General features: G+C 45.6%; 1 protein-coding gene across 11 annotated transcripts in view; it reads left to right on the forward strand.

Annotated features, from left to right (window-relative positions):
- Nucleotides 1-25,473, forward strand: part of PDE1C (phosphodiesterase 1C) — a 609,477-nt gene that overhangs the window by 218,901 nt on the left and 365,103 nt on the right. For all 11 annotated transcript variants that reach the window (XR_014834316.1, XM_085005901.1, XM_085005902.1 and 8 more), the window contains one exon: nucleotides 10,443-10,614. Coding sequence is in view for 8 of the 11 variants with exons in the window: in XM_021079206.2 (XP_020934865.2) it covers nucleotides 10,443-10,614 (172 nt within the window). In the remaining 3 variants the exon portion in view is untranslated. The remainder of the gene's footprint in view (nucleotides 1-10,442; nucleotides 10,615-25,473) is intronic.

Genomic DNA, 25,473 nt, shown 5'->3' on the forward strand with positions numbered 1-25,473 from the left:
TGCCCAGCCCCAACCCAGGCGTCCCCCGGCCCCCTCTCGGGGACCAACCTTCAGAGCTGAGGTCTCGGTGCCCAGCCCCCACCCAGGCGTCCCCCGGCCCTTTCCCGGGGACTAACCTCTGGAGCCGAGGATTCGGTGCCCAGCCCCCACCCAGGCGTCTCAATTTTTGGTGACTGTGCCCGTAGTTCAGATGGTCCGTTGGGTTCTTGATCGTTTTTCCGTACTCCGACTTACTGCTACACTCTTCTCTGCATCTGGAGATTCCTCCGGTTCGTTTGATCTTTCCCCCGTAGGAGACTTTCCAGGGTGCGGGATCCCTTTCTCCTCCGCAGTTCCCTTTCGGGAGCGCCTGTCCCGCTCGGATTCACCTTCTCTCACTCTCCTCTTTTCTCCCGTTCTGCCCAATAATGTCACGAACTTCTTGCCGTTATTGGAGTTTAGGTTCCTCTGCCAGCGATTGGTTGTTGTTCTGTGCGAGTCATTTCTTCTGTAGATGTGCTTTTTTTGTTGTGTTTGTGGGAGAGGGCGAGCGTGTCCCCCTACTCCTCCGCCATCTTGTCCTCCTCCTAGGTTCATTTCTGACCTTAGTACCCAAGCCCCAATTTTCCTACCCTGTAGGAATTTTAGGAGCCTTATTCCCCCAAAAGGAGAGGATGCCTACAAACTCAAGTCATAGGTATTTTGAGAACCACTGAAGGTTTCCAGGGTTTTATTTTTATTTTTATTTTTTAAACCTTTTTGGAGAATTAAACCTCTTCTTCCCTTCATGCTTTGCAGGACTCAACTTCTCAGCCTTCTGCCAGCATAGCATTTGCGTATTTTTTCCTTTATCAGGAACCCAGTTGATAAGTCACTTGTCAGATTTAAATGGGATTACCACATCACCTTGGGCTCCTCCTGCCAGCAGTTTATCAGGCTGCCACCATTAGATACATTTCAAAATGAATCTCTAGTTATTTTGGATTTAGATTCTTCTCATCTCTTTTCTTGCCTTCTTGTCTTTTCTTAACCCATTAAATTCATCTTGCATTATTCATTCTCCCTGCAGCCTGAACCTCCTTCCTTAAAGGAAGCTGCCAACTGCCTCATGCAAGAGACTACACAACATCAAGCCTCTGTCTAGTTGCAGATGGGGTGTGTCTTATTTATTGTGTGAAAGGATGTCTTTTTCATAGTAAAAAATGCAGACATTCTGCTTGATCTACACCATGTGTATGTTTGTTTACTCATAAATAAAGTACAGTGTGCTGTATCACCCTGAACCCTGGATTAGGAGAATGAGCATTTGGGGTCAAAGCAATAGGTGTTTTCTAACTCCATGGGTGGTGTGATCTCTTGGAAAAATAGTGTTCAATCGTGTTTCAGTAATACTTACTTTGAAGGGTTGATCTGATGATTAAATGAGGTAATGCAGCTGAAGGCATCATGACAATGCCCAGCGCATAGCAAGTACTGAACAAATGTTGGTTACGTTTGAATCTGAGCACTTGTTCTCTTGATAAGCTCAGTGCTATGGATGCTGCTGCTGAGTTAATGCTCTGGAAGATTTATACTCAATCTGGGTGTTCATGGGACAGGAGGGAGGATTTAGGATTATTTTGTTCTTAGAAGGTACTCTTAGTACCCGTGAGCGGGTAGGCTGTTATTTAAAAGTGGACCTGGATTCATTGTAAATGTATGTTTTAAACTCTAGGGAAACCACTAAAAAAAAAGTTAAAAAAAAACAAACCCAGCTATTGGAGTTCCCATCGTGGTGCAGAGGAAACGAATCTGACCAGGAACCATGAGGTTTCAGGTTCGATCCCTGGCCTCGCTCAGTGGGTTATAGATCCAGCGTTGCCGTGAGCTGTGGTGTAGGTCACAGACACGGCTCGGATCTGGTGTTGTTGTGGCTGTGGTGTAGGCCAGCAGCTGTAGCTTGGATTGGACCCCTAGCTTGGGAACCTCCATATGCTGTGAGTGCAACCCTAAAAAACAAACAAACAAACAAAAAAACCCAGCTATAATCAATATGCTAAGTAAGAGAGAAGGTGGAATCCTATAAGATGCTCAGTTAAAAACCACAAAAGGCCAAAAACCAGTGGAAGACAAAAATAAGTGCAAAAAACAAGGGCGACAAATAGAAAACAGTGATAAATATGGTAGATATTCATCCAGTTATATCAATAATCATTTGAATGTCAGCAGTCCAAATGTACCAATTAAGACCTGGTTAATAACATCCGTGTGGCTGCTCAGTATTGCCCCCGCGTGCTGGCTTTCCCTTGCCCTTCCCTGATTCACCCCTCTCTGCCCTCCACGCCTGCCTCCTGAAATCACTTCCAAGGAAACCACTTGCCACGAGCCTTGTCTCAGGGTCTACTTTCTAAGTAAACTAGGCCAAGCATCAGAAGCCATTCAGGATGGGCTAAGAAAGGCCCCTTTCTCTGGGCATCATGGTATTCTTTGTTTCAGTCTTAGTATGTTTGCTGTGATATATATTTTACTTAAAATTGACAGAACTATGCTCATTCACTTTTCACTTTAAAGGTTTATTTTTTTTTTGAAAAGCATTCCATTATGTATTAATTAGTTTATTCAACAAACATCTCTTCAAGTCCTGTTGAAAACAGTCATGTGTTTACACTGATAGTTCTAATCCAGATCCAAAGCCACAAGATTCTTCTTCACATGCTCTCATTACCCACTTATATTTTCCTTCTCCAGAGTCAAGACCTCTGGATCCCTGCATCCTTGTGATAATGGTTCATTCGCTCTTTCCTGAGTTCCTCGTGACATAGTTTAGATGACTACTTTATGACTGCTACTGACTAGAAACCTACTACGGGAAGTTCAGGATTTCTTTGCAGTGTGTGTTTATGTGTGTGCCCTTGGAGTTGGCCTCTGAGGATATACAGTTAGAGTAGTGTACTCAAAATGTGTTTAAATTAGCTCTTGTTTTCCATGATGGTTATGTTAACAATTTGATATATGGATAGACTTGTTTGTTCCTATTGGTATTAAGATTTTTTTTTTGTACTTTAGCCTTTTCTAGGGCCACTCCCTCGGCATATGGAGGTTCCCAGGCTAGGGGTCTAATCGGAGCTGTAGCTGCCAGCCTACGCCACAGCCACAGCAACATGGGAGTATTAAGATTTTTTATTCCTTTTTTATTTTATTTTATTTTTGGATATTAAAACATGGCATAGTCTGAAAGTGAAAACTGTTTGCAAAGTATTTCATCTCTAGTGTGCTCTGCCTATTCTCAACCCACCCCCTACAGGTAATCATTTTCATGTTTTCTAGAAAGTCTGTGATTCTTATTTGTTTTTTGCGGAGACATGCAAATTCATTTCCTCTGTTTTTTACCCAAGAGATAGCATAATACAATATCAAATACTAGAGAGAATAATAAATAATTCATGCATGTTGCTTTTTCCCCACTTAGGATACATACTGGAAATCACTCCTTATCCGTTTACAGAGATCTTTCTCTTTGGGATAGTAGTGGCACAGTGGTTAACAAATCTGACTAGGAACCATGAGGTTTCGGGTTCGATCCCTGGCCTTAATCCGTGGGTTAAGGATTCGGCATTGCCATGAGCTGTGGTGTAGGTTGCTGACTCGGCTCAGATCCCGCGTTGCTGTGGCTGTGGCATAGGCCGGTGGCTACAGCTCCGATTAGACCCCTAGCCTGGGAACCTCCATATGCCGAGGGAGTAGCCCTAGAAAAGGCAAAAATACAAAAAAAAAAAAAAAAAAAAAAAAAAATCATACAAATCCAGAGTGAATCTGTGTTAAAGGTCTTATTTAACTCATTAATTGGTGAAGAAACCAGTAAGATGTTACAGCTGCTTTGATGCCGAGTCCAAAGAGCAGACAAATACACAAGCCCATCAGGACTGCTGAGATGAATTGCTTGTTGGATGTAAAACTGGCAAAACACATCAGTATCTACAGGGCAACGAGTCATTGCATTCCATGGGACACCCTTGACATTTCTAAACAGAAGTCATTTGCATTCCTATCAGTTTTCTCCAATTTACAGAACTGTGAAGTAGCTGCAAGATAATGGAAAACGGAGATAACAGAGAGAGGGGAGCTGGCCAGGATACCCAGCAGACTTTTCCTCCATTCCCATTTCAAAGTCTTTAACCATTTTTCTCAACACTGTTTATGGAGGGGTGGGGACACAGGGTAGGGGAAAACTGTTTCATTTTTACAAAGACTGCCTCTAGTCTGGACCCCTCAGTAGCTGCCTTGCATTTTGATGCCTCTCCAAAGCTTCTTGAAGGCAGGGATGGTGTAATAAAGGCTTCTGTATGGCTTGAAGCATTTAGCACAGAGCTCTGAAGTTCTCAGCACTGTCCTAGAGTACTGGAGGCACAGACACAAGTCCCCTTCTGTTGAGGGTTGGCGTGTATCCGTGGACTCATGCCTCAGGCCTATCTGCCATTCCTAAGTCTTCCCATGTTGTGCTGTGTTGTTCACCAAAGCCGACGGTTGTCAATCACTTGCCTTCTGAAAGAGATTAAAACAGAAATAGCAAAATTCTCCTTATAAGGCTTCATGTTATGCCAGTTTCCTGGATCTCTCTGGGGTTTGTGCCTTAGGGCCAGGTTATAGGTGAGACAGCGCTAATGAGCTGTTATAATTAGATCCTTGTGGCTGGAGCCCAAGTTTTACTTAATTACAGTGTTTATCAAGTCAGAGAATGGCTGGAACACTCCAGGACAGGGCAGGGGCTCTGATATTGCCCTTCTTTAAAACGTTTATTATTATTTTAGTTTCTTATTATTGTTTGTGTACAGTGAGAAGGGTCATTTTTCACCCACTTTCTCATGCTATGAAAACTTTCCTTCTCTATCCTGATAGAGGTGTTTGCTGAAATAGAGTATTCTCATGTGAACTGTGTATTCATCACCTGCATGCTTCCTTTTCATGAATATGGAGGGGATCTTTGCTTGTATTTTCTATCTTGAAATGTAACTTTTCAGAACACAGTTCAGCTCAGAAGCTGCTTCACTCCCAGCATTTTCTGAGGGCATCAGCATTTGCCTAGATGCTCAAACAGAAACCTCGGTCCATCTTGCCATCTCTTCCTTCATCCTCTACACCCAATCAGTTACCAGATCTTACAAGTTCCACTTGCTTATTTCCTAAGCCCACCCATCCTTCTCTGTCTTCGTTATCACTGGGCATTCCAGACCCCTCGTTTGCGCATGACCAGTTTTCCCTCGGGCTGATCGCTTAGTTCTAGGTTCCTACATACTCACAACTGGGAAACCCACTGTGTTGCTGGTTCCCAACATTTTCTTGAGCAAAGATTTCCCCCCCCTCCTTAAGTTAAAAAGTAACAAAACCAGTCAAAGGCTATGCCATGAGAATAATTGTTCTCTGGGCTCTCAAAGGTCAAGAGAAACAGGCCGTTTCTATTTTCACAGTTTCCCAGAATATTAAAAACTGTGAGGAAATGCCACAATAAGTTATAAAAATTGTGTTACTGACAGTTTGCATTTAACACATTAATAATTTTAACATGAGAAAACTGTGCAACGTAGTTATGCTTTTCACAAGAAAATTGGAGGATTTATTAAAATAACAATTCCTAATGCTTTATGGATGGTAGTGTTTGGGTATGGGGAACACCTTTATGGTACTGTGATAAGCATATATATATATATATATATATATATATATACTGAGGAATACATTTGAATGTAAGCAGCTGACAATCTAAGAATGTAATGAGGATGTTTTCATATGTCTCACATCTAGAAACCTGGAGATGAGGGAGACCAGGGAAGCCATTCAATTGTGTTGTCAGGGACGCAGGTTCTTTCCACCTTTCTACTCTCCATAGGCAAGATGTTGGCTTTTGTCACCTCATGGTTACAAGACGGCTGCTGGAGCTCTGACACATATCTACCTTCCAGTAGGAAGAAGAGAAAAGGGCAAAGGGGATAAAAGGGAAAGGCCAAATTTAAAGGGACGAAAGTGTTTTTCACCTGCTGAGACTTTACTTTTTAATTTGGAAAGAGACACTAGTCCTAGGAATTACCACCTATGTTTTATTGGCCTGAATTATAGCATATGGTTAGCCATAGCAGTAAAGGCGGCTGGGAAATAGAGTATATTGTTTTCTGGCCTCCTCAAAAGAGGAAGGCAAGTAAAAAAGGAGTTGGGACTGAGTGTTGAGTGGATCCCGTTTATAGCTTCTGCCACAGTGTTCTTTCAACTCGTCAGTGTATCTTTGCAGCTGTAGGGACAACTTCTGCCTGGGACCCCTCATGGGGAGGTTGCTTGGATCACATGACCTTCCAATTCACTGACTGAGAAAATGAGGAAAACGCTGTTAGGAATTCATTGGTGCCTTTACATACATTCATAGTTTACTAATCACATCCATTTATACTTAAAAATGGGTCATGTATGTAGACTTTGTCTTGCCTACAGATGCAGTGGATTCACAGAGCTCTTCCTCCAGCCCTGCTTTCCCCTCAGGTCCACGGCTCCACAGTAGTCTAGTTTCCTCTTGGGAACACAGAAGCGGTCCTGTCACCTAACCTTGGTTAAAAATCTTTAGTTCTTTTTTTGCCTACAGAGGAGTTCTAAAATGCTTAGCGTTTTATTCAAGGCCCTGTACAACCAATCGTTGGCCTTATCCCTGGTCACCGCCCTCTCACTTTGCTTCAGCCTTAATGAACTGCTTTGTGGAGTTCCCATCATGGCTCAGTGGTGAATGAATCCGACTAGGAACCATGAGGACATGGGTTCGATCCCTGGCCTTGCTCAGTGGGTTAAGGATCCGGCATTGCCATGAGCTGTGGTGTAGGTTCCAGACGCGGCTCAGGTCTGGTGTTGCTGTGGCTGTGGTGTAGGCCTGTGGCTGCAGTGCCAATCAGACCCCTAGCCTGGGAACCTCCATATGCAGCGGGTGCTGCACTAGAAAAGGCAAACAACAACAACAACAACAACAACAACAACAACTGCTTTGTTATGCCTCTGAGCCTTTGCATGTGCTGTTTGCACCCAACGCTCTTTTGTCTCTTCCCGCCTGCGTTAACCCCATATCAGGTGTCATGTTCTCTGTGGAGCTTGCCCTGGGCCCTGAGGCAGGCAGGTGAGCCCTCTGCCTCCTGTGACGCCTTCTTTGCTCCTTAGGTTCAGTGTGTTGCCCATTTATTGTGAGTGCTTATGGGCTGACGCATCCCAAGGGAACCTGTCTCATTCATCTTTCTATTTCTAGAGCCTGGAATGAAACCTGTCATATTGAGGGAATTCAAATGTGTGTATTGAATGAATAAATGAAAGGATGAAGGGGAGTTCTCATTGTGGCTTAGTGGTAATGAACCCGACTAGGATCCACGAGGACACAGGTTCGATCCCTGACCTGGCTCAGGGGGTTAAGGGTCCAGTGTTGCCGTGAGCTGTGGTGTAGGCTGGCAGCTGCAGCTCCAATTCCACCCCTATTCTGGAAACCTCCATACACCGTGGGTGCAGCCCTAAAAAGACACACACACACACACACACACACACACAGAAGAAGAAAGAAAAGAAAGGAGGAAGGGAAATGGGCAGGGAATTTACAGTAAGGCCTCCACTGAGATCAAATTTAAGAAAACAGGCTGCTGCTTTGTCTTCCTCCTCAAACCAGACCTTCGTTAACACAGAACCAGACCTTCATTCATAGGAACAAATCTTATTAAAATATGTGTTTATGGCTTTGAAAAAGCTGTCTTGCATTTCAGGAGTTGGAGGGGGGCTGTTTCCTGCCCCTCATGTGCTTTAGTTTTCTCCTGATTGACACAAAGGCAGTTTGGATGTGGGACACCCCAAAAAGCTCAGTCATGGCCATGGTCATTAAGAGTTGTTTTCAGACCCACAGGTGTCCTTGATGAAGCTTCAGGGATCCGCGTGAGCTGCTCCCTTTTGTGTGTGAAGTTCTTTTGATCTTAGCTGCAGAGACAGGCTTCAGGCACAACGCACTGTGGCGATTTCTTCTGTTGTGCCTGCGGATGGCTGGTCGGGGGCATCCCACGCGTGTAAACATCTGTTCTCGCCACACCTGTCTCGTGCTGTGCCTTAGCGGTCACTGCTCCTCACCCCTCCGTCCACCCCTTCCTGTGCCCGCAGAGAGTCTCTGAATTAGGAAGATACTCCTTCTGCCTGGATGGGGTAGAAAAAGCCTCCCCCCCGCCCCCCCCGGAGGGATACAGTTCCATGGACATGACTAGGAGACCTGACGGTATATCTGAGCAAAGATAAAGGCTTTCTTTCTTTTCTGGGAAGAGCATAACCAGCGTTGGCCAGAGCCCATTGGGTAATGGTAACAGTCATGCCCTTAGGCTCTATTTTAAATAAAAACTTGCTCATAGACTTTTGAAATAACTATATATTTTTATTATCATTTATTTTGATATCTATTTGTTTGTATTTTTAATTTTTTTAAATGGCCATACCCATGGCATGTGGAAGTCCTGGGCCAGGGATTGAATCTGAGCCACAGCTGTGACCTATACTGCAGCTGTGGCAATACCAGATTCTTTTTTTAATTTTTATTATTATTATTTTTTTATTAAAGTATAGTTGATTTACGGTGTTGTGCCAGTTTACACCGGATCCTGTGGCCCACAGTGCTGGGCTAGGGATTGAATTTGCATCTCCACAGTGACCTGAGCCACAGTCAGGTTCTTAGTCTACTGTGCCACAGCAGGAACTCCTAGTAACTTTTAATTTTAGAGCATTTTTAGATTTGTAGGAAATTTGCAAAGATAGTACGAAGAGTTCCTATACATCCCCTTCTCCATTTCTCCAATTACTGAGCTCTTATATTAGTGCAGTGCATTGACCACAGTTAATGAAACAATGTTAATATCATCATTATTAACAAAAGCACATCCTTTACTCAGATTTCTTTAGTTTTTACCTGGTGTACTTCTTGAATTTCAGGACCCCATCAGGATACCGCATTTAGTCACCATGTCTTCCTAGGCCCCTCTAGGTGGGACCGTTTTTCAGACTTTCCTTGTTTTTGTAATAACCTTGACAGTTTGGAAGAGGGCTGGTCAGGTGTTTTGCAGAATGTCTCTCAGTTGGGATTTGTCTGATGTTTTCCCTATGACTGAATGTTTTAATAAGTTTTATTATTCTTTATAATAAAATAAATGGTAACAGATCAGGGGATGACTGCTATTGAGATAGTTTGTTGATACTCACGGATCCAGAAAGAGAGGGCACCTGTCCCACCATGGAGGCCATGCTGAGAAGCACGGGTTGTTATGAGACAGGGGGGCGGGAGCACATGTGGACAAGTGCCTTCACTGTGGTTTCTATGGGAAGGAATGGCCCACACAGGGTAAGCAGGCTTAAGACTGGCTAGTTTGAATAATTTCAGTGTGCTCTGGGGCACAGAGGCTGTACCCCGTTGTCTAGTACCTGCCTGAGGTCACTGGGGAGGGTGCCTCGTGGCTCAGAATGTCAAAGCTTGTAAGGGAGGTGTTGGGGTGTGGACTCTGGTTTGGTTGCTTTGTGTCTGAAAAGCATGCCCCTGGGACGGGGACTCTTCCCAGAGGATTGAGGGGGGAGATGAGGAAGGCAGGAGGCCAAGCCACAGTGACTCAGGTGTATTATCTGATCGTCCAGAACAAGGCATGTCTGGGATATGCATGCAGGGCAGATGTTAAAACACCAAAGTTACAGAAGCTGGAAACATGCTTAATACACCGGAGTTTGGTGTTTTGGGGGGAAAGACTAGGACAGTCACGTGCTGCTTTCCTCACGTCATGTCAAGGGTACCCGACATCATTGTGGATGTTCACCTTGATCACCTGGCTGATCAGACCCTGTTTTGTGGCACCGGATCCACTGCAGGTTTGCCTGTAATGTTCATCTCCCATGTTTGAAGTGTTTGAAGGGTAGGACGTTAGTAAACATTCAGTGTCACTTTCCTTGAATCTTGTTCTCCCAGAAGAATAAACCTGCCTATAGTGGGTTCTAGTTCTTTTTTTTTTTTTGCTTTTTAGGGCCGCACCTGTGGCATAGGGAGGCTCCGAGGCTAGGGGTCGAATCGGAGCTACAGCTGCCAGCCTATGCCACAGCCACAGCAACACCAGATCTGAGCTGCATCGGCGACCTACACCACATCTCACAGCAACACCAGATCCTTAACCCACTGAGCAAGACCAGGGATCGAACCCGCAACCTCCTGGTTCCTAGTCAGATTCGTTTCTGCTGCGCCACAGCGGAACTCCAAGCCTATTTTTGTATGTAAACTTAAAAAAATCCTAGGTGCCCCCCAAGTTGCTGACCAGTATCTTTTGGAATCCTCTGATGCTGGTGGAGATCATGGCAATTAAGTAAGGAGGGTTCCTGCCCTGCTTTTGAAAATCCTGAGATGGACAAGGCAGGACATGGAGCTGGTGGTAATTCACATACACACCTTTTTTCCCCTCATGCCTCAGGGTCGAAGTCGCAGAACTGTCTGTGGAACTCCCTCATCGATGGGCTCACAGGCAATGTCAAGGAGAAGCCACGGCCAACCATCGTCCACGACCCCCGACCACCGGAGGAAATCCTAGCTGATGAATTGCCTCAGCTCGACAGCCCAGAAGCCTTGGTGAAAACATCCTTCAGGTTTGGTGGATTGCAACTGTTTGTTCCTTCTTCCTTGCTTGTGGAGTTATTTCAGTCCAGTTGGATGCATCATCAGTGTGGCCAGTCAGCTACCTCATTTCTTTGCACTGAGTTAATTAGAATTGATGAAGTCGTGTTGGAATTAATGTTCGCTGGACTCCTGGCTGGATTTCCCGAATGTAGCGAAGACCCTCTCAGTAGTTAAGTTGCTGTGGGTGTTTAAGCGGTATTGGCGTTTAAATGCTGAGGCAAAGGATTTCCTGATGTTGGCAATTTGAATTGGATTAATGAGTCTTTTGCTTCAAAGGAGGATGACACACGGAGATAAGTGCACAGGGAAAAAGCACGTGGTGGGAATGCATTCAGCCCTGTGCCTTTCGAGTCCCTTGCTGGGGGAAGGTTTCTAGTTGTAAGAGACGTGAGAGCTGCTGCCTCCTGAAATGAAGCGAGGTTCTTCTTGTGTGGTTTCTGAGGGGTTCTTGACTCTGTTCTTCGTTTAGCCTTGCCTCTTTCTGCAAAGGTCTCTTGTGTTTTCTTTTTGTTTCTCGTACTCACTTTCATCACGACACCACTGCTTCACCTTCTTATCCATATTAAATAGAAACCAGTCTGGGTATGGATGTGGGGTATAAGAGTGATTTTTTTTTCCCCCCCGAGGGAGTTTTTCACATTTACTTTTGAAATACCCAGTAGTCCTGTATTAGATTTAGTCATTTTTTGCCAGCCTGCCTCTCTCCCCTCCTTTTCCCTCCTGTTATCCTAATCTTACTTCTTTCGTTTTTCCTTCTGTTATATAGGGTTTCATACTCTCCACATGGCTAGTAGAACATATAAACTTCCCTTTGCTGGAGTTCCCGTCGTGGCGCAGTGGTTAACGAATCCGACTAGGAACCATGAGGTTGCGGGTTCGATCCCTGGCCTTGCTCAGTGGGTTAAGAATCCGGTGTTGCCCTGAGCTGTGGTGTAGGTTGCAGACGCGGCTCGGATCCCACGTTGCTGTGGCTGTGGCGTAGGCCGGCGGCTACAGCTCTGATTAGACCCCTAGTCTCACCTCCTTCACATGCCACAGGTGTGGCCCTAGAAAAGGCAAAAAGACAAAAAACAAAACAAAGCACTTCCCTTTTCTTCCCTCGTAAACAAATCAGACAACTCTTGGGGTCCCTGAAATGTCCTTGATTAATGTGCTTTCTTTTGGATCTAGGTGATGTGTATAGTTGCCCAGTAAAAGGCATTTCATTGTGTGAAGTTTCTTAGTATAGACTGGATTATAGATGAGGTCTGAGAAGGAGTGATGAATAGGGGCTTGGACTTCTTTATGTAATGTGGCGGGACAAGAACTGCAAGGCACATGCCTCTCATATTGCTAGTGAGGGCTTGCTTACTGCCTTGTGAGGTTTCCATGAAACCCACACAAGTAGAGAGAAGTACATTCTATGAACCTGCAATTTTTTTTTCACAAGTGCCGTAAGAGAAGAGGAGAGGGCAAATAGCTCCCGTGGTCTGTGTGTTTACATTGCCACACAGCTCTGGTGAAATCAGCCCTTCATAGACTGTCTTCTGGAAGCTACGTCTCCACCCCAGACCAGGTTCCTGGTCTTCTCGATGAGCAACTAACAAGCTGCATTCATGAAAAGAACATCTTATTTGCTAGCCCGACTTCATTTCCATCATCCCTTGTGTTTGCATTCCCTCAGCATGCTTCAACAGAGAAAAATGTACTGATGGCCATGTGCTTCTTTTGATCTGCTAGTTGTATCATGTGCCAATGTCTCGCTTCCAGAAAGAGATTAAGTTATACGTTTGTAAAGGTCAGGACTTATTTCGATTCCTTATAGCACTTGGGGCAGAGGGAAAAACACAGCAGGTGTAAATATGCCAGTCCTACAGCAGTGGAAGCCAGAACTATTTTGGCATGGGTTATTCATTTATTGATCTCCTTAATACAACTGTGTGCTATTCTGGAACCATCCTTTCTTCCAAAGAAGATAGTTGATTTCAGTGGCAATACTAGAGGATGAATGTTCTCTAAGGCAGCTGTCGTTAACATGTGGCAGTCATGTCAGTTGTGAGATTTGTTGTGCATAAATATTATAAGCAAGAAATGGAACAGCTTACTGATGAAGAAATAAATTAGAGCAGTGTCAAGGTTGCTCTTATAATAATGTCGCTTGTTTTCGGTATGCCTTTTGGATTACAGAGGAGGAATGCGTTATAGCTGGATTTTAAAAAATGCTGATAGGAATCCATCACTGTGTGTTCCCTCACCTCCTTCTTCACTCCAGGAGTGGAAAAACCTGAGAATAGCTGACTCCAGCGTTAGTAACTTTGGAAATCGAGGAAGCCCGATGTGTTAGACTCCTGCACTTTTAAACTTCAGGGCTGCATCTGTGATCAGTGCTCTCAGGCCCTAAGAGAACTTCTTTAACCAAGCAGTATAGCCGTCTCTTGGCTGAGATTGAGCTATTGAGTTCTTTTTTCTGACTCTGAAATTCAGAGCCTCTCAGCCACTGTGCCCTGCGTGTGTGTGTGCCCTCACCCGTGGGCACACTTATACACACCCTCCCACACAATTAAGGGATCTGGGCATGGACTTGTGAACATCCTGCCGTCTCGATTCTGCAGAGTCAGGTTTGCTGGGGAGGAGCAAGTGGGTTCTCATGAATTGGCATCGTCCTCATAGCTCCTTCCACAGGGTCGTTACCACAACACCGGATACGTGACAGCTTTGGATACTCCCTTCTCTCTCTCCTTGTTCACACTTAGAGGGAGTTTGGAATCTGGGGCCGAGAAATGTGGTCACCAGCTTTTATTGTCAGGTAAGACCCAAACTGCATGACATTAAAGCCCAAGGCACCAAATTATCAGTAAGTCTGGTCTCTCCTTGGGGTTCTTCTCCCTAACTGTGCCCATGGACCCCAGGCTTACTGACGGAGTTGAAGAGTCAGCCCGCCAAAAAAAAAAAAAAAAATGGAGTTCCCACTGTGGCTCAGCGGTTAACATATCCTGCTAGTATCCATGAGGACTTGGGTTCGATCCCTGGTCTTGCTCAGTGGGTTCAGGATCTGGCAGTGCTGTGAGCTGTGGTGTAGGTCAAAGATGTGGCTCCAATCCTGCTTTGCTGTGGCTGTGGCGTAGGCTGGCAGCTGTAGCTCCAATTGGACCCCTAGTCTGGGCACCTCCTTATGTCGCGGGTGCGGCCCTAAAAAGAGTCAGCCTGCATCCTGTTCTTGCTTCCTACTACCTGCCAGTGAGGGTCTCATGTTGAAGGTGGACTTGCTGACCTCAGTTCTAAGTCTACACCAGGAGTCCAGATCACCTGTTTCTTATGACACCTCTGCCTCTGGCTTCCTTCCGGCCACCTTTCCTGACACCTGGCCTCAGACAGCTTTGCCTAACAACGTTGTCCTCCAAGGGAAGGGGCCAGATACTTCCTTTTATTTTCTCCAAAAATCTTTTCTATGTCTTTGCAGGTATGTGGAGACAATTACATACAAGCTATTTTCAGGACAAAGAGTGTATATTTATTTTGTATTTGCATAGTATTTTCATATAAGTATTTCTTTCTAGATGAAAGGGACAGTCTGCCCTAAATTAAATTTTAATCTCTATTCTCAAAGGAAAGGAAGGGTCTCTACATTTATAAATGGTGGCTGTTTTTCAAAAAAGTTTCAGAAGTTTGTATGTTTCAGTTTCTCCTGGGTCCCCTTTTACTACAATGACAATGATGGGTATTCTTATATTGCCAGGCATGGCCTTAGCAACCCAAAGATGATGTCCATTTTAGAGATGGAGAAACTGGCCCAGAAAGGTAGAACTTATAGTTCTGATTGAGTTCAAACACAAACTAACAAGGACTATTACTTATAAATTGGTGGACACCAATGGCAGAAGTCAAGGTTAACTTCGGTAGACTTTAAGGCCCTACTTTTCATTCTTATCAGCCCCCCGGAATCCTTCCCCAAATAAATATATCATTTGCAAGCTAACACAAAAGGCAGGCTTGTGATGAACCTGCACTTTCAGATAACTCCTCTTCCAGCCAACTACCGCTGATGGACAAGTTTTTATGTTAGTTAGCACTAATGTCAGAGGGTGTAGAAGAAAGTGAGAATTCAATAAGCCGGAGTTCCCGTCGTGATGCAGTGGTTAACGAACCCGACTAGGAACCATGACGTTGTGGGTTCGATCCCTGGCCTTGCTCAGTGGGTTAATGATCTGGCATTGCCGTGAGCTGTGGTGTAGGTTGCAGACACGGCTCGGATCCCGTGTTGCTGTGGCTCTGGCATAGGCCGGTGGCTACAGCTCCAATTAGACCCCTAGCCTGGGAACCTCCATATGCTGCGGGAGCGGCCCAAGTAATGGCAAAAAGCAAAAAAAAAAAAAAAAAAAAAAAAAAAAAAAAGAATTCAATAAGCCAATTTTAAGATAAAGATTTTGGAAAATGAGAGGCATTGCCTCTTTTCCCCAAGGCGTGTAAGTTGATAGTTTATAGCATCTCAATGCTGAACACCCTCCCTGACACTCTGCCCTGCAGTCCTTCGCTCTGCTGGGCAGTGGTGATGAGACAAATGCTCCATCTCTTGGGAGAAAGACACCAGGGCTTGAAGGGACAGGTCCCCTCACTGCAGTCCAGGTTCCCAATCCCAGCCAGTGTCTCTGGAAGGCATCTTGGCTTTGTGCTGTGTTGCACTCGGCTTTAGCCTTTACCCCCCATGAAAGGGACATTCTAAGCTACCCAGGTAGGAAAATGCAGCTTCTGAAAGTGGCTCTACTTGGGCTTTAGCTTCAGTTCTGTTACTGCTGGCAAGTTGCTTCGTCTCTTGAGCCTCTGTTTTTCTTTTTTTTTTGTCTTTTTGCTATTTCTTGGGCCGCTCCCGCGGCATATGGAGGTTCCCAGGCTAGGGGTTGAATCGGAGCTGTAGCCACCGGCCTACGCCAGAGCCACAGCAACGCGGGATCCGAGCCGCGTCTGCAACCCACACCACAGCTCACGGCAACGCCCGATCGTTAACCCACTGAGCAAGGGCAGGGACCGAACCCGCAACCTCATGGTTCCTAGTTGGATTCGTTAACCACTGCACCACGACGGGAACTCCCGAGCCTCTGTTTTTCTGACGGCCCCATCTGAGGGTTGCACCTAACTAAGTTGCACTTTAGTTAGGTTCTCAAACTAAGGGTACTTCACAGTCACCTTGAGGGCTTGTTCAGACAGACTCTAGGGCTCACCTCCAGGTCTGGGTGGGATCCTGGAACGTGCCTTCCTAATACGCTCAGGTGGTGCTGTTGCTGCTGGTCCAGGGACTACACTTGGAGAGCCACTGGACCAGATGATATTTAATCTCCCTCTGAATGCTAAAATATTTTGCTCTGTTAATTTGAGCAGGGCATTTCTCTAATCTGGCCTCGGTTTCTTCGTATTTCAAATAGGAATAAAGACGCCTCCTCCTCAGGGTTCTCGAGGGGATTTAAAGGAGATAACACACATGAAGGAGGCAGGCACAGTGTCAGCATCTCACGTGTGCTCAGGAAGGACCACTTGTGTCTTCCCACTCTGCTTTGAGCATGTACACACAGAGTGAATCAAATCAGACGTGAGTTTGTGGTTCCAGGTGCAGACACGGTGGGCTCTGAAAGCTCACGAAGCCTCTGGCATGAAAAGTCTGTTTACAAAACCGGAGACTTTTGAAAAGACGAACGTGGAAACCATCACTCAATGCAAAGGTCTCAGTGTCCAGAAAGTAGACACTCCTGGGAGCTGCACCCCAGGTGCCTGTTTTCCTGTTCCTGTTTCCTCCCACCCCTTTGAACCTCTTGTGCTGCTCTGGTTTTTCTTAAAAGAGCTGAGAGAGTAAGGTGAACCTGGAGTTTAAGGAAGGCAGACCCGTCCCTCCCGTCTGTTTAGTGATGGGAATCTACCTGCCTACCGCTAGAGGACCCAAGAGAACAGGAAAGAGCTGGCTGCTGAAAACGCTTTTCCTCCCCAGCTTCTAGTGTGTGCATGTGCAAAGGTGAGACCCAGCCCAGGTTGTACTGGAAGTCAAGGAAACCCGTATTTATTGAGCATTTGCTGTGTCCAGGAAGTGTGCATTCATTTGCTCATTTAATCTCCCCAAATCCTGGCAAGGTGAATATTGCTTTTCAGTTGTACAAGTCAGGGAGCGGAGACTCAGAGAGATCAAATGACTTACTCAAAACCACCCAGCAGTGGAAATTTCAACCCAGTCCACCTGACTCCAGAGCCTTACCTCACCCCCATGCTCCTCTACCATCACATCACCTTGGCTTTCCTGCTTCTGGGTTTGCTGTTGGTGAAATAAAATAGCGTGACTGGTTCCAATTAATTTGGATGTGCAATTTGGATATATTGTTTGAGGCTTATCCTGTGAGACTGACCCTGTTCTGTTGCATTAAATCCTTTTTCTAGTCCAAATTTATGTTTTTAATATGCCTACCCCTTTTGCATAGGAGCCCCTTTAAGGTAAATTTTGTGTCCAAAAAATTCCTTGAGGGATTCTATTAAATGCAGATCCATATTCAGTAGGTCTGGGTTGAGCCTGTGAGTCTATGTTTCTAATAAGCTCTCAAGTGATGGGATGGTCCAGGGACCACTTTCTAAGGAGTGAGGCACAGGCTTTGGAATACCACACGCATAAATCTGCAGATGCTGTTCTAAATCCTGGGATTTGAATCATGGTTTTGAGTCTCAGTTTCCTCATTTTGCAAATGGAAGCAGTGAAATCACAATGCTGACCTTGGGTCCGGTTGCTTGGATTAAGTGGTCTGTGAATATGACACTTTTTCTCTCCGTTTTCAAAAACCTATTTAGGAGTGGATTGAGCCTCTATACCTCGGCCCCTTCTTCGTGACTGGATTGTGCAGTAAGCCCCAGGCTGGGAATGTGAGCTCAGTGGGTGCTTAGTGAGCAAGGCTGGCCACTGGCCTGACCTGCTTGGGCAGGAGTGGAAGTTCTGGAGCCGTCCAGTCATCGGCTGTCTCCGTTACTTACCTTGAACTGTGTGACTCAACATGGGTTGAGTTGCCAGGTTTTGATAATTTTGCTTCTGGAAGAAGAGCTTGCTCACTCCCTAGAGAATCACTGGGGGGCTTGATGAGCTTCCCTTCCCACGTAGAATGGACTTATTTGGGCTTTGGCAAAAGGGCTTCTGATTCTATACATAGCTTACTAAGAATACGTTCCAGAGGGCAGAACTGCATTGAGCCAACAGCCTCGGCCGTAGATGAGATTAAGGCATTGTCAGATCCCATTTAATGGATTGCGTTTTCCTTGCAGAATTAAACCGTTGAACTCATCCTCATTTTGTCTTTTGGCAGTCATTTTTCCACCAGGGGCTGTAGCCAAGAAGCTAGTTTCTGCCTTGATCACTTTCAGGAAATGTGCAATCTGGCTGATGATATGGCATGGTGTGGGGTAGTGTCCCCTGCAGCTTCAGACTCCACCCCAGGGTGAATCATGGGTTAAAATTCCCAATTAGCTCATACGCAGCTTTCTCTAGTGCCATATGTTGGTCACCCACCAGGAACTTTGGGGACCCGTACTGTCGTGACTTAGTGCTGCCTCCCTGGAGTTGACATTTTTCGTCTCTAGTTTTTGCTATCCAAATTTGTGGAGTCTTGCTCAAGTCTGTGAAGGGGAAAAACATGAAAGAATGAATTCTTTGTGTGTGTGTGTGTGTGTGTGTGTGTGTGTGTCTTTTGTCTTTTTAGGGCCCCACCCACGGCATATGGAGGTTCCCAGGCTAGGGACCTAATCAGAGCTACATCTGCCGTCCTATGCCAGAGCCACGGCAATGCCAGATCCGAGCCGCATCTGCGACCTACACCACAGCTCACAGCAATGCTAGATTCTTAACCCTCTGAGCAAGGCCAGGGATCAAACCTGCAATCTCATGGTTCCTAGACAGATTCATTTCCTCTGTGCCATGACGGGAACTCTGGATTTGTTTCCTCTGTGCCACGATGGGAACTCCCAAAAGAATGAATTCTGATTTTTTTTTTTTTAAAGCTCAGAAGAGTTGCTACTGCAGCTTTGGCTTCCCACAAGAGAAATATTTAGGCTTCTCTTTGTAAGCAAGTTTTTATAGACAGATTTTCCAGTGTTGGAAATCGACAAAGCGTATATCACGCAGATGCCTTTCCTGTTGCGCTCTTCCTGGTCCTTCCATGGTGTTTTGGATAAGGGGGAGTTTGTCTCTGTGGTCACCATGTCACTGCACCTCTCACTTCTCTGACCACTTGACCCATGGCCCCTGCCTCTGCATAAGAATATTTGTGCCTGTGATGGCTCAGCCTGTGTTTCTCAAGGGCACTTTCAGTCGGCGACTGAGAATGTCAGGGATACTAAGGGGTGGCCATTCCCGGAGACATGGGACTCCTCTGACACTTACATTGGTTCAAGGACTCCCTGACAGCCTTGCCAAACTCTGCTGAGAACTGTGCTGTGATATAAGATGCTGCCACCCAGCCTTCTTTCCTTCTCTCTTTCACTGGGAGTCAGGCCTGCGTCTCATCTGTCCCTGACTCCTTCCCTAAAGTCTTACAGATGTTCCTCCGATAAATTTCTTGCTTGTCTAATCCTGCCTTGGCACCTGCTTCCCAAGGACCTGGGCTAATGCAGTCTCCCCCTCCCCATACTGTGATCCTCTGCTGGCCCACTGCGACCAGCTCTGTGCTGTGGGCACAGCTTCAAAGATACTAGCCTAGAAGCCCTAGGCCAGCTTTCTCTACTTGATTTTATATTTTATATTTGAGGCTGCATCTTCCCCGTGGGCTCTAGTGGTGGGGTGAACATGGGGCAGGCCGCCGTTTATTTATTTTTTTTAATCTTTTGTATTCTTATTGCCTACAAAAGACTTTGCTGAAACATTGGGATTAGCTAAAGAAATGACAATATAAGAAGGGAGCATTTGGACTCACACCCCAAACAGAATTGTTTCATTTGTCCAAGGGAAATGCTAAAGAACATTGGACATAGGGCAGATGGTTTGCTCACTTTGGTACCCAGCCAGTGGACCTGTCTCCAGGGCTGACTTCCCCTTGGGAGCGCATCCTTCAAACCAGACACAATCTCATCGGGCTCTTGGGGAATCCAGGTTCCCACCCTTTGGATGGTGCTCACCTGAGGTGCCCTCATCCTCTCAGCACGCGCTTAAAGCTGAACAGAATAACCCCTAGCAGCACGTTTTGCAAAGTGTGAGTCATTCTAGGCTGATCCCACAGGGAGGAGTGGGGGCTGTAGTGCTGTCAGCATCCCGGAGCCTCCATCCATCTCCCTGCCAGTGTGCAGCGTGGGTCCACCCCCAGGCCTCCCAGTGAGCAACAGGAACGTCTGTCATGGGTCCCACAGAGACCTGAAGTGTACAGGGAGGCCCTGGAGTTCCCTCTGAGTGAAGGATGGCTTCCTGCCCGCTCTGGCAGCACTTGGGATCCTGAGGTCTGGTCACAGTTCTCATGTGGTTCTGGATCAGATGGTCTGGCCTTTAGCCCTTGGCTCCTTTGACCCCATGTCCTCTTCAGGGGCCAGCTCCCCAGTCACAATCCAAGGTAGTTTCTAAGGTTCGGCCACAGGAGCTTGTGGGGACCTCTGGGGCCTGTCCAACCCATGCAGAACCCAAAAGACAGTTTGGAAAAGCAAAAACTCAGCCTTCCTGTACCTAACTCACTACTGCACTGTGGACTTTCTGGCTATGGGTGGATGTGCATCTAGAAAGAGCTGAGAGGGTCTCACCCCTGCCTCCTGTGCCTTGGTTTCCTCCCTCTTCAGATCCAGCGCCACCCCCTCACCCCCCACCACCCCAGGTCAGAAGAGCTGGGTCTCTGGCTTCCTGCTTCTCCTGCATTATATCCTCTTCCTTCCCAGGCCTCGGGCGAAGTCTCGATGGTGGATGAGGTGAAAAGACAGATTGGCCTAACTGATACGGGGCCTCCACCAGGAAATACCTCGAAAGCACCAGATGTTATGCCTTGTAAGCTTTCAGTGATGAATGATTTCATCTGGTTTGTTTTTCTGCAATAAAATTAAGGTTCCCCAAATAAAAATAAAGCAGAACCCTTTAAAACTGTGCCCCACAATCATACAAGTCTGGGTATCCATTGCTCGGTCACTGGTCGCTGTCCTCAGCAGTGAGAGGCCTGGGTTATGTCCATTATTAACCTCACCATCAGGTGACCTTGTGTTTTGCTCTGTAGAAGTTTTCATTCTCACTTACTGCGTTAGGGCAGGGGTTCCGCTCCTGTTAACAGGAGAGGAGCAGTTTCCTTCTCGTTGAATCTTTCTAATGACAGAGACTCTCTTCCCATTCAAGTGCCCCCTGCCTTTTCTGCCGTCACATCCCCTGCCTGGCACTGGAGCCGTATGAGCTGAACTAGACCGATGCTCACTTCCGCCCCCTGGGCCTCACATAGATCAGTGTTGAATGGCACTCGGTGTAACCGTGAAACAGGCCACCGTGTCATGATGGAATAAAAGGGAAGCAAAAGAGACTGCGTGAGCCGGGGTCAGGAGGCAGGAAGACATGCCCTGTGTGGAAGGAGGTGTTGGATGTATGTCTAAGGTGCGTGAAAGGGACGCAACGTTGGAAAGGTGAAGTTGGGACCAAATAGAGCAGGACGCTGTTTTACCACAAGAAGAAGGTTCCATTTTATTCCATAGGCAGAGGTCTTTGGAGGTCTTGGACATCTTTGGGGAAGCAGAAAAAAGATTGCATATTTTAAAAAAAATTAAGTTGCAGAATTAGGAATTATATTTTTGTGCCTCTGTCCTCTCCACGTAGGAGCATCAGAATTAAGATTCCCTGGCCTGCAGCAGAGCTGGAATAATAGAGCTGGAGAACAGCATGGGATCTAAACACCTGTGGAGGAAGTGCATGGATAATCCGGGGAAGAAACTTGTGAAAAATATGCTTTCCCACATGGATTGGAACGGGGGCCATTTTTTTCCTATTACTTCTAAATGCAGTGGTCGCTAATGGTTATTGAATAGACAGCCCCATAACTGTCGCCCAGCGGCTCCCCACTTATTGATGACTGTGGTGTACAGCCAGAGGTGAATTTGCTAAGATGTGCTGCCTCTAGACCCCAGAGGCTCGCTCGGTTGGGGAAGGATGGTTATTGGAACAAGAGCTGTAGACACGCTTGTCCTCCTTTGGAAGAGGTGAGGATTCTGGCTCAAGGGGTGGATGGAGTCCAGTACTTGGAGACAGGTACACTGCAAACTGCGTGTCATTCGTGCACACTCTGCAAAGTCGGAAACAGGAAGATGGGGATCAAACCACAGATCTGGATTAAGGATCCCAAACCTTGATCTGTCCATCAGTTTCATTCTTTGAAAATGGTCCAGATTGAGAATTAGAAAGGGGTGTTTGAAGGGGGCCGAATTATATTTATTAAATTTTGTGTTTCTCCACTGAGGGTTTAATTATTTTATTTTTGGACCATGTCTGACCATGTCAGGGTTGAGTTTTTTTGATCATTAAGTTTCCATGAGTAGCACTGAATCAGGCTTTTGTGTCTAGCTCTAAGCCAACTGGTAGGTACCTATATTGTTTTTCAAAAAACTATTTTGAGAAATTTTCCACCTTAAGAGACATTATAAGACGAGTAAAATGAACTACTATCTATCTTCCACCTACAGTCACTTTTGCTTACTATCAAATCTGTATATCTATCATCTATTTTTTTTTTTCTTTCTGAACCGTGATAACCTTTCAGCTTTAGGTTGTGTCATTTAAGAATGAGACCATTTTCTTACATGGCCACACTGTAATTACCAAATTCAGGAAGCTTAACCTTGATACACTGTAACCTAGTATAGCCTACATTTAGATTTCACCAGATGTTCCGATAATGTCTTCTATGGCAATGTTTTTTTCTCATCCATGACAGGTTCTTGAAGTACATGTTACCCTTAGTTGCCATGTCTCTTTAGTTTCCTTAAACTTGAAGCCGTTTTTTAGTCTTTCTTTGTCTTTTGTGATGTTAACCTTTTAAAGCAAGCAGGTCACGTGTTTTGTGCTGCAGGATGTTCCTTGCGATTCGATTTAGGTTCTTAGCGTTGACAGAAAAACTGTGTAAGTGACATGGGTGTTGTGTCCTCAGTGCAGCAACAGGAAGAAGATTGTTGATTGTCCTGTTAACTTTGATTGCTGCGTTAAGGTTGTTTCCCCCGTGTGTCTACTGCACAGGTGCCACTCTCCCCTTTGTAGGTAATAAGCTCTCGGTGGGGAGATAACTTTGAGATGATGTAGGTGTCATCGTCCTCTTTCCTAACAAACACTTATGCAGTGGTTTTGGTGTCACTTGATGATTCTTGCCTGAATCAATGGTAATTTCTAGTTTGCTATTCTCTGTTTATAAGATGGCATTTGACGGTTGATGTCAGAAAATGTTCTGCCTATGTTCTCCTCCAGGAGTTTAATGCCGTCTTGTCTTGCATTTAAGTCTTTAAGCCATTTTGAGTTTATTTTTGTGTATGGTGTGAGGGTGTGTTCTAGTTTCATTGCTTTGCATGCAGCTGTCCAGGTTTTCCAGCAATACTTGCTGAAAAGACTGTCTTTTTTCCCATTTTATATTCTTGCCTCCTTTGTCAAAGATTAATTGACCATAGGTGTCTGGATTTATTTCTGGGTTCTCTATTTCTTCCTGGTTTTGATAACATACTGTAGTTGTGTAAGATGTTATCACTGGTGGGAGCTGGGTGATGGGTACATGGGAGCTCTCTGTACTGTTTTTCATCTTATTGTGTTTTGACAATCATTTCAACATATATATATATATACATATATATATATATATATTTTTTTTTTTTTTTGTCTTTTCTAGGGCTGCACCTGCGGCATATGGAAGTTCCCAGGCTAGGGGTCTAATTGGAGCTGTAGCCGCTGGCCTATGCCACAGCCACTGCAGTGCAGGATCCGAGCCGCGTCTTTGGCCTATACCACAGCTCACAGCAACGCCGGATCCTTAACCCCCTGAGCAAGGCCAGGGATTGAACCCGCAACCTCATGATTCCTAGTCACATTCGTTAACCACTGAGCCACGATGGGAACTTCCTCAAAAAAGATTTAAAAATCATGTAGGAGTTCCCGTCGTGGCGCAGTGGTTAATGAATCCGACTAGGAATCATGAGGTTGCGGATTCGGTCCCTGCCCTTGCTCAGTGGGTTAATGATCCGGCGTTGCCGTGAGCTGTGGTGTAGGTCGCAGACACAGCTCAGGTCCCGAGTTGCTGTGGCTCTGGCGTAGGCCGGTGGCTACAGCTCCGATTGGACCCCTAGCCTGTGAACCTCCATATGCCGCGGGAGCGGCCCAAGAAAGAGCAAAAAAAAAGACAAAAAAAAAAAAAAAAATCATGTAGCTTAGTCCCAGATCTCTACTAATTGGAGTTTTTTAAAATTATAAAATATCAACAGGAATAAATTTATTTGACTAAAATTCAACATTTTGAGGGGTGTGTGTGAGTGTGAGAGAGAGACGGGGGGGAGAGGAAGAGGGGAAAGAGAGAGGGAGGAGGAGGTGGAGAAGGGGGGGAGGGAGAGAGAGAGGCCTAAGATAAAGCAGTAAAGCCCGACTGGACAGATTCTAAAATTATTTCCCTTTTCTGTTGATCACCATCCATAGCATCACCAGGAACCACAGGTGAATTCCCTTCATGCTAATTCCATTTTCTCCCAGTTGAAACCCTTATCTTTTACTACACTTAGCAATCTCTGTTCGCTTCAGACTTGTTATCTACCATCTATTTCAGTGGTTCTTAATCCAGGCTGCACAGTATACTCACGAGCGATTAAACCAGCGTCCCTGGGGCAGGACCCAGAGAGCTGTATGAGTTGAAAGCTTCAGCACTGCGGGCCTGAGAACTGCTCTTGTGGCTGCACTGCAGGCTCGGCTTTGGCCCTGTCTCCCTTCCCTCCCTCTCTCCCAGGTCCACATTGCCTCTGTGTGTGCTTCTTCCACGGGCCACCACTTTTCTAATGACCTCAAGGCCTTTCCTCGCCATGGCTCCCAGGTGCAGACTTTGCTCCCTTCTCTTCATTGCATTTACCCAGAAGGGACGTCTGGGTTTCGGAATGATCACAGAATAAGCTCTCCCACCCCCCGAGATGCCATATGTCCATGCCATTTTAGATAACTGAAGTGTCACCAAATGTCCCTTATGTTGTCTTTCCCCAAAAGCCAACTCAACAGAATGCAGGCGACGTGCACGTTTTCTTTGGGGAATGTGATACGTGGAGGTTTTCCGAAGGCTGCTGGGCACTGACTGCTTTTGCTTATAGTTTCAGGGCTGACGTGTTTTCACCACCTTCCGGGTAAACTCACTTTGAGCCATTGCCTCAGTTTCTTAGTCACCAGTCCTCCTTTATTCATCTTTTACAAAGTGAAATTTTGTCATAAAAATAATATACTTGTAGAACATTTGATAAATGGTAAAGAAAAAAGTCCTGAATATATTCCCTGCTGTCATTTTGGCATCCTTCCTGAAGTCTTTATATCCATGCCTGATTCTTACAGTCGTAATTATAGTGTAGATGCAGTTTTGTATCCTACATTTTTTCACTGAGTGTTTTATCTTAAGCGTTTTTCCAAGTCACTACATAATGTGTGTGTGTGTGTGTGTGTGTGTGTGAGAGAGAGAGAGAGAGAGAGAGAGATAGAGAGAGAGAGAGAGGGAGAGAATATATGGTGGAGATTTAGGTTGTCCCCAGGTTTTCATTTTTTACAGGAATGCTGTATTGAAAATCCTCATGCATCTAGGATATTTCCCCATTTTAAGCTGTATTTCTAAGGGTAGAAAAATACAAGTGGAAACATTGGTTCCAAGGGCATTGAACCCCTTAAGTTGAGT

The sequence above is a fragment of the Sus scrofa genome, chromosome 18, assembly GCF_054392235.1.
Source record: "Sus scrofa isolate SSC_HxYL_T2T_F1_AM1 chromosome 18, Sscrofa_HxYL_maternal_Yorkshire_Landrace_v2.0, whole genome shotgun sequence".
NCBI classification, from domain to species: Eukaryota; Metazoa; Chordata; class Mammalia; order Artiodactyla; family Suidae; genus Sus; species Sus scrofa.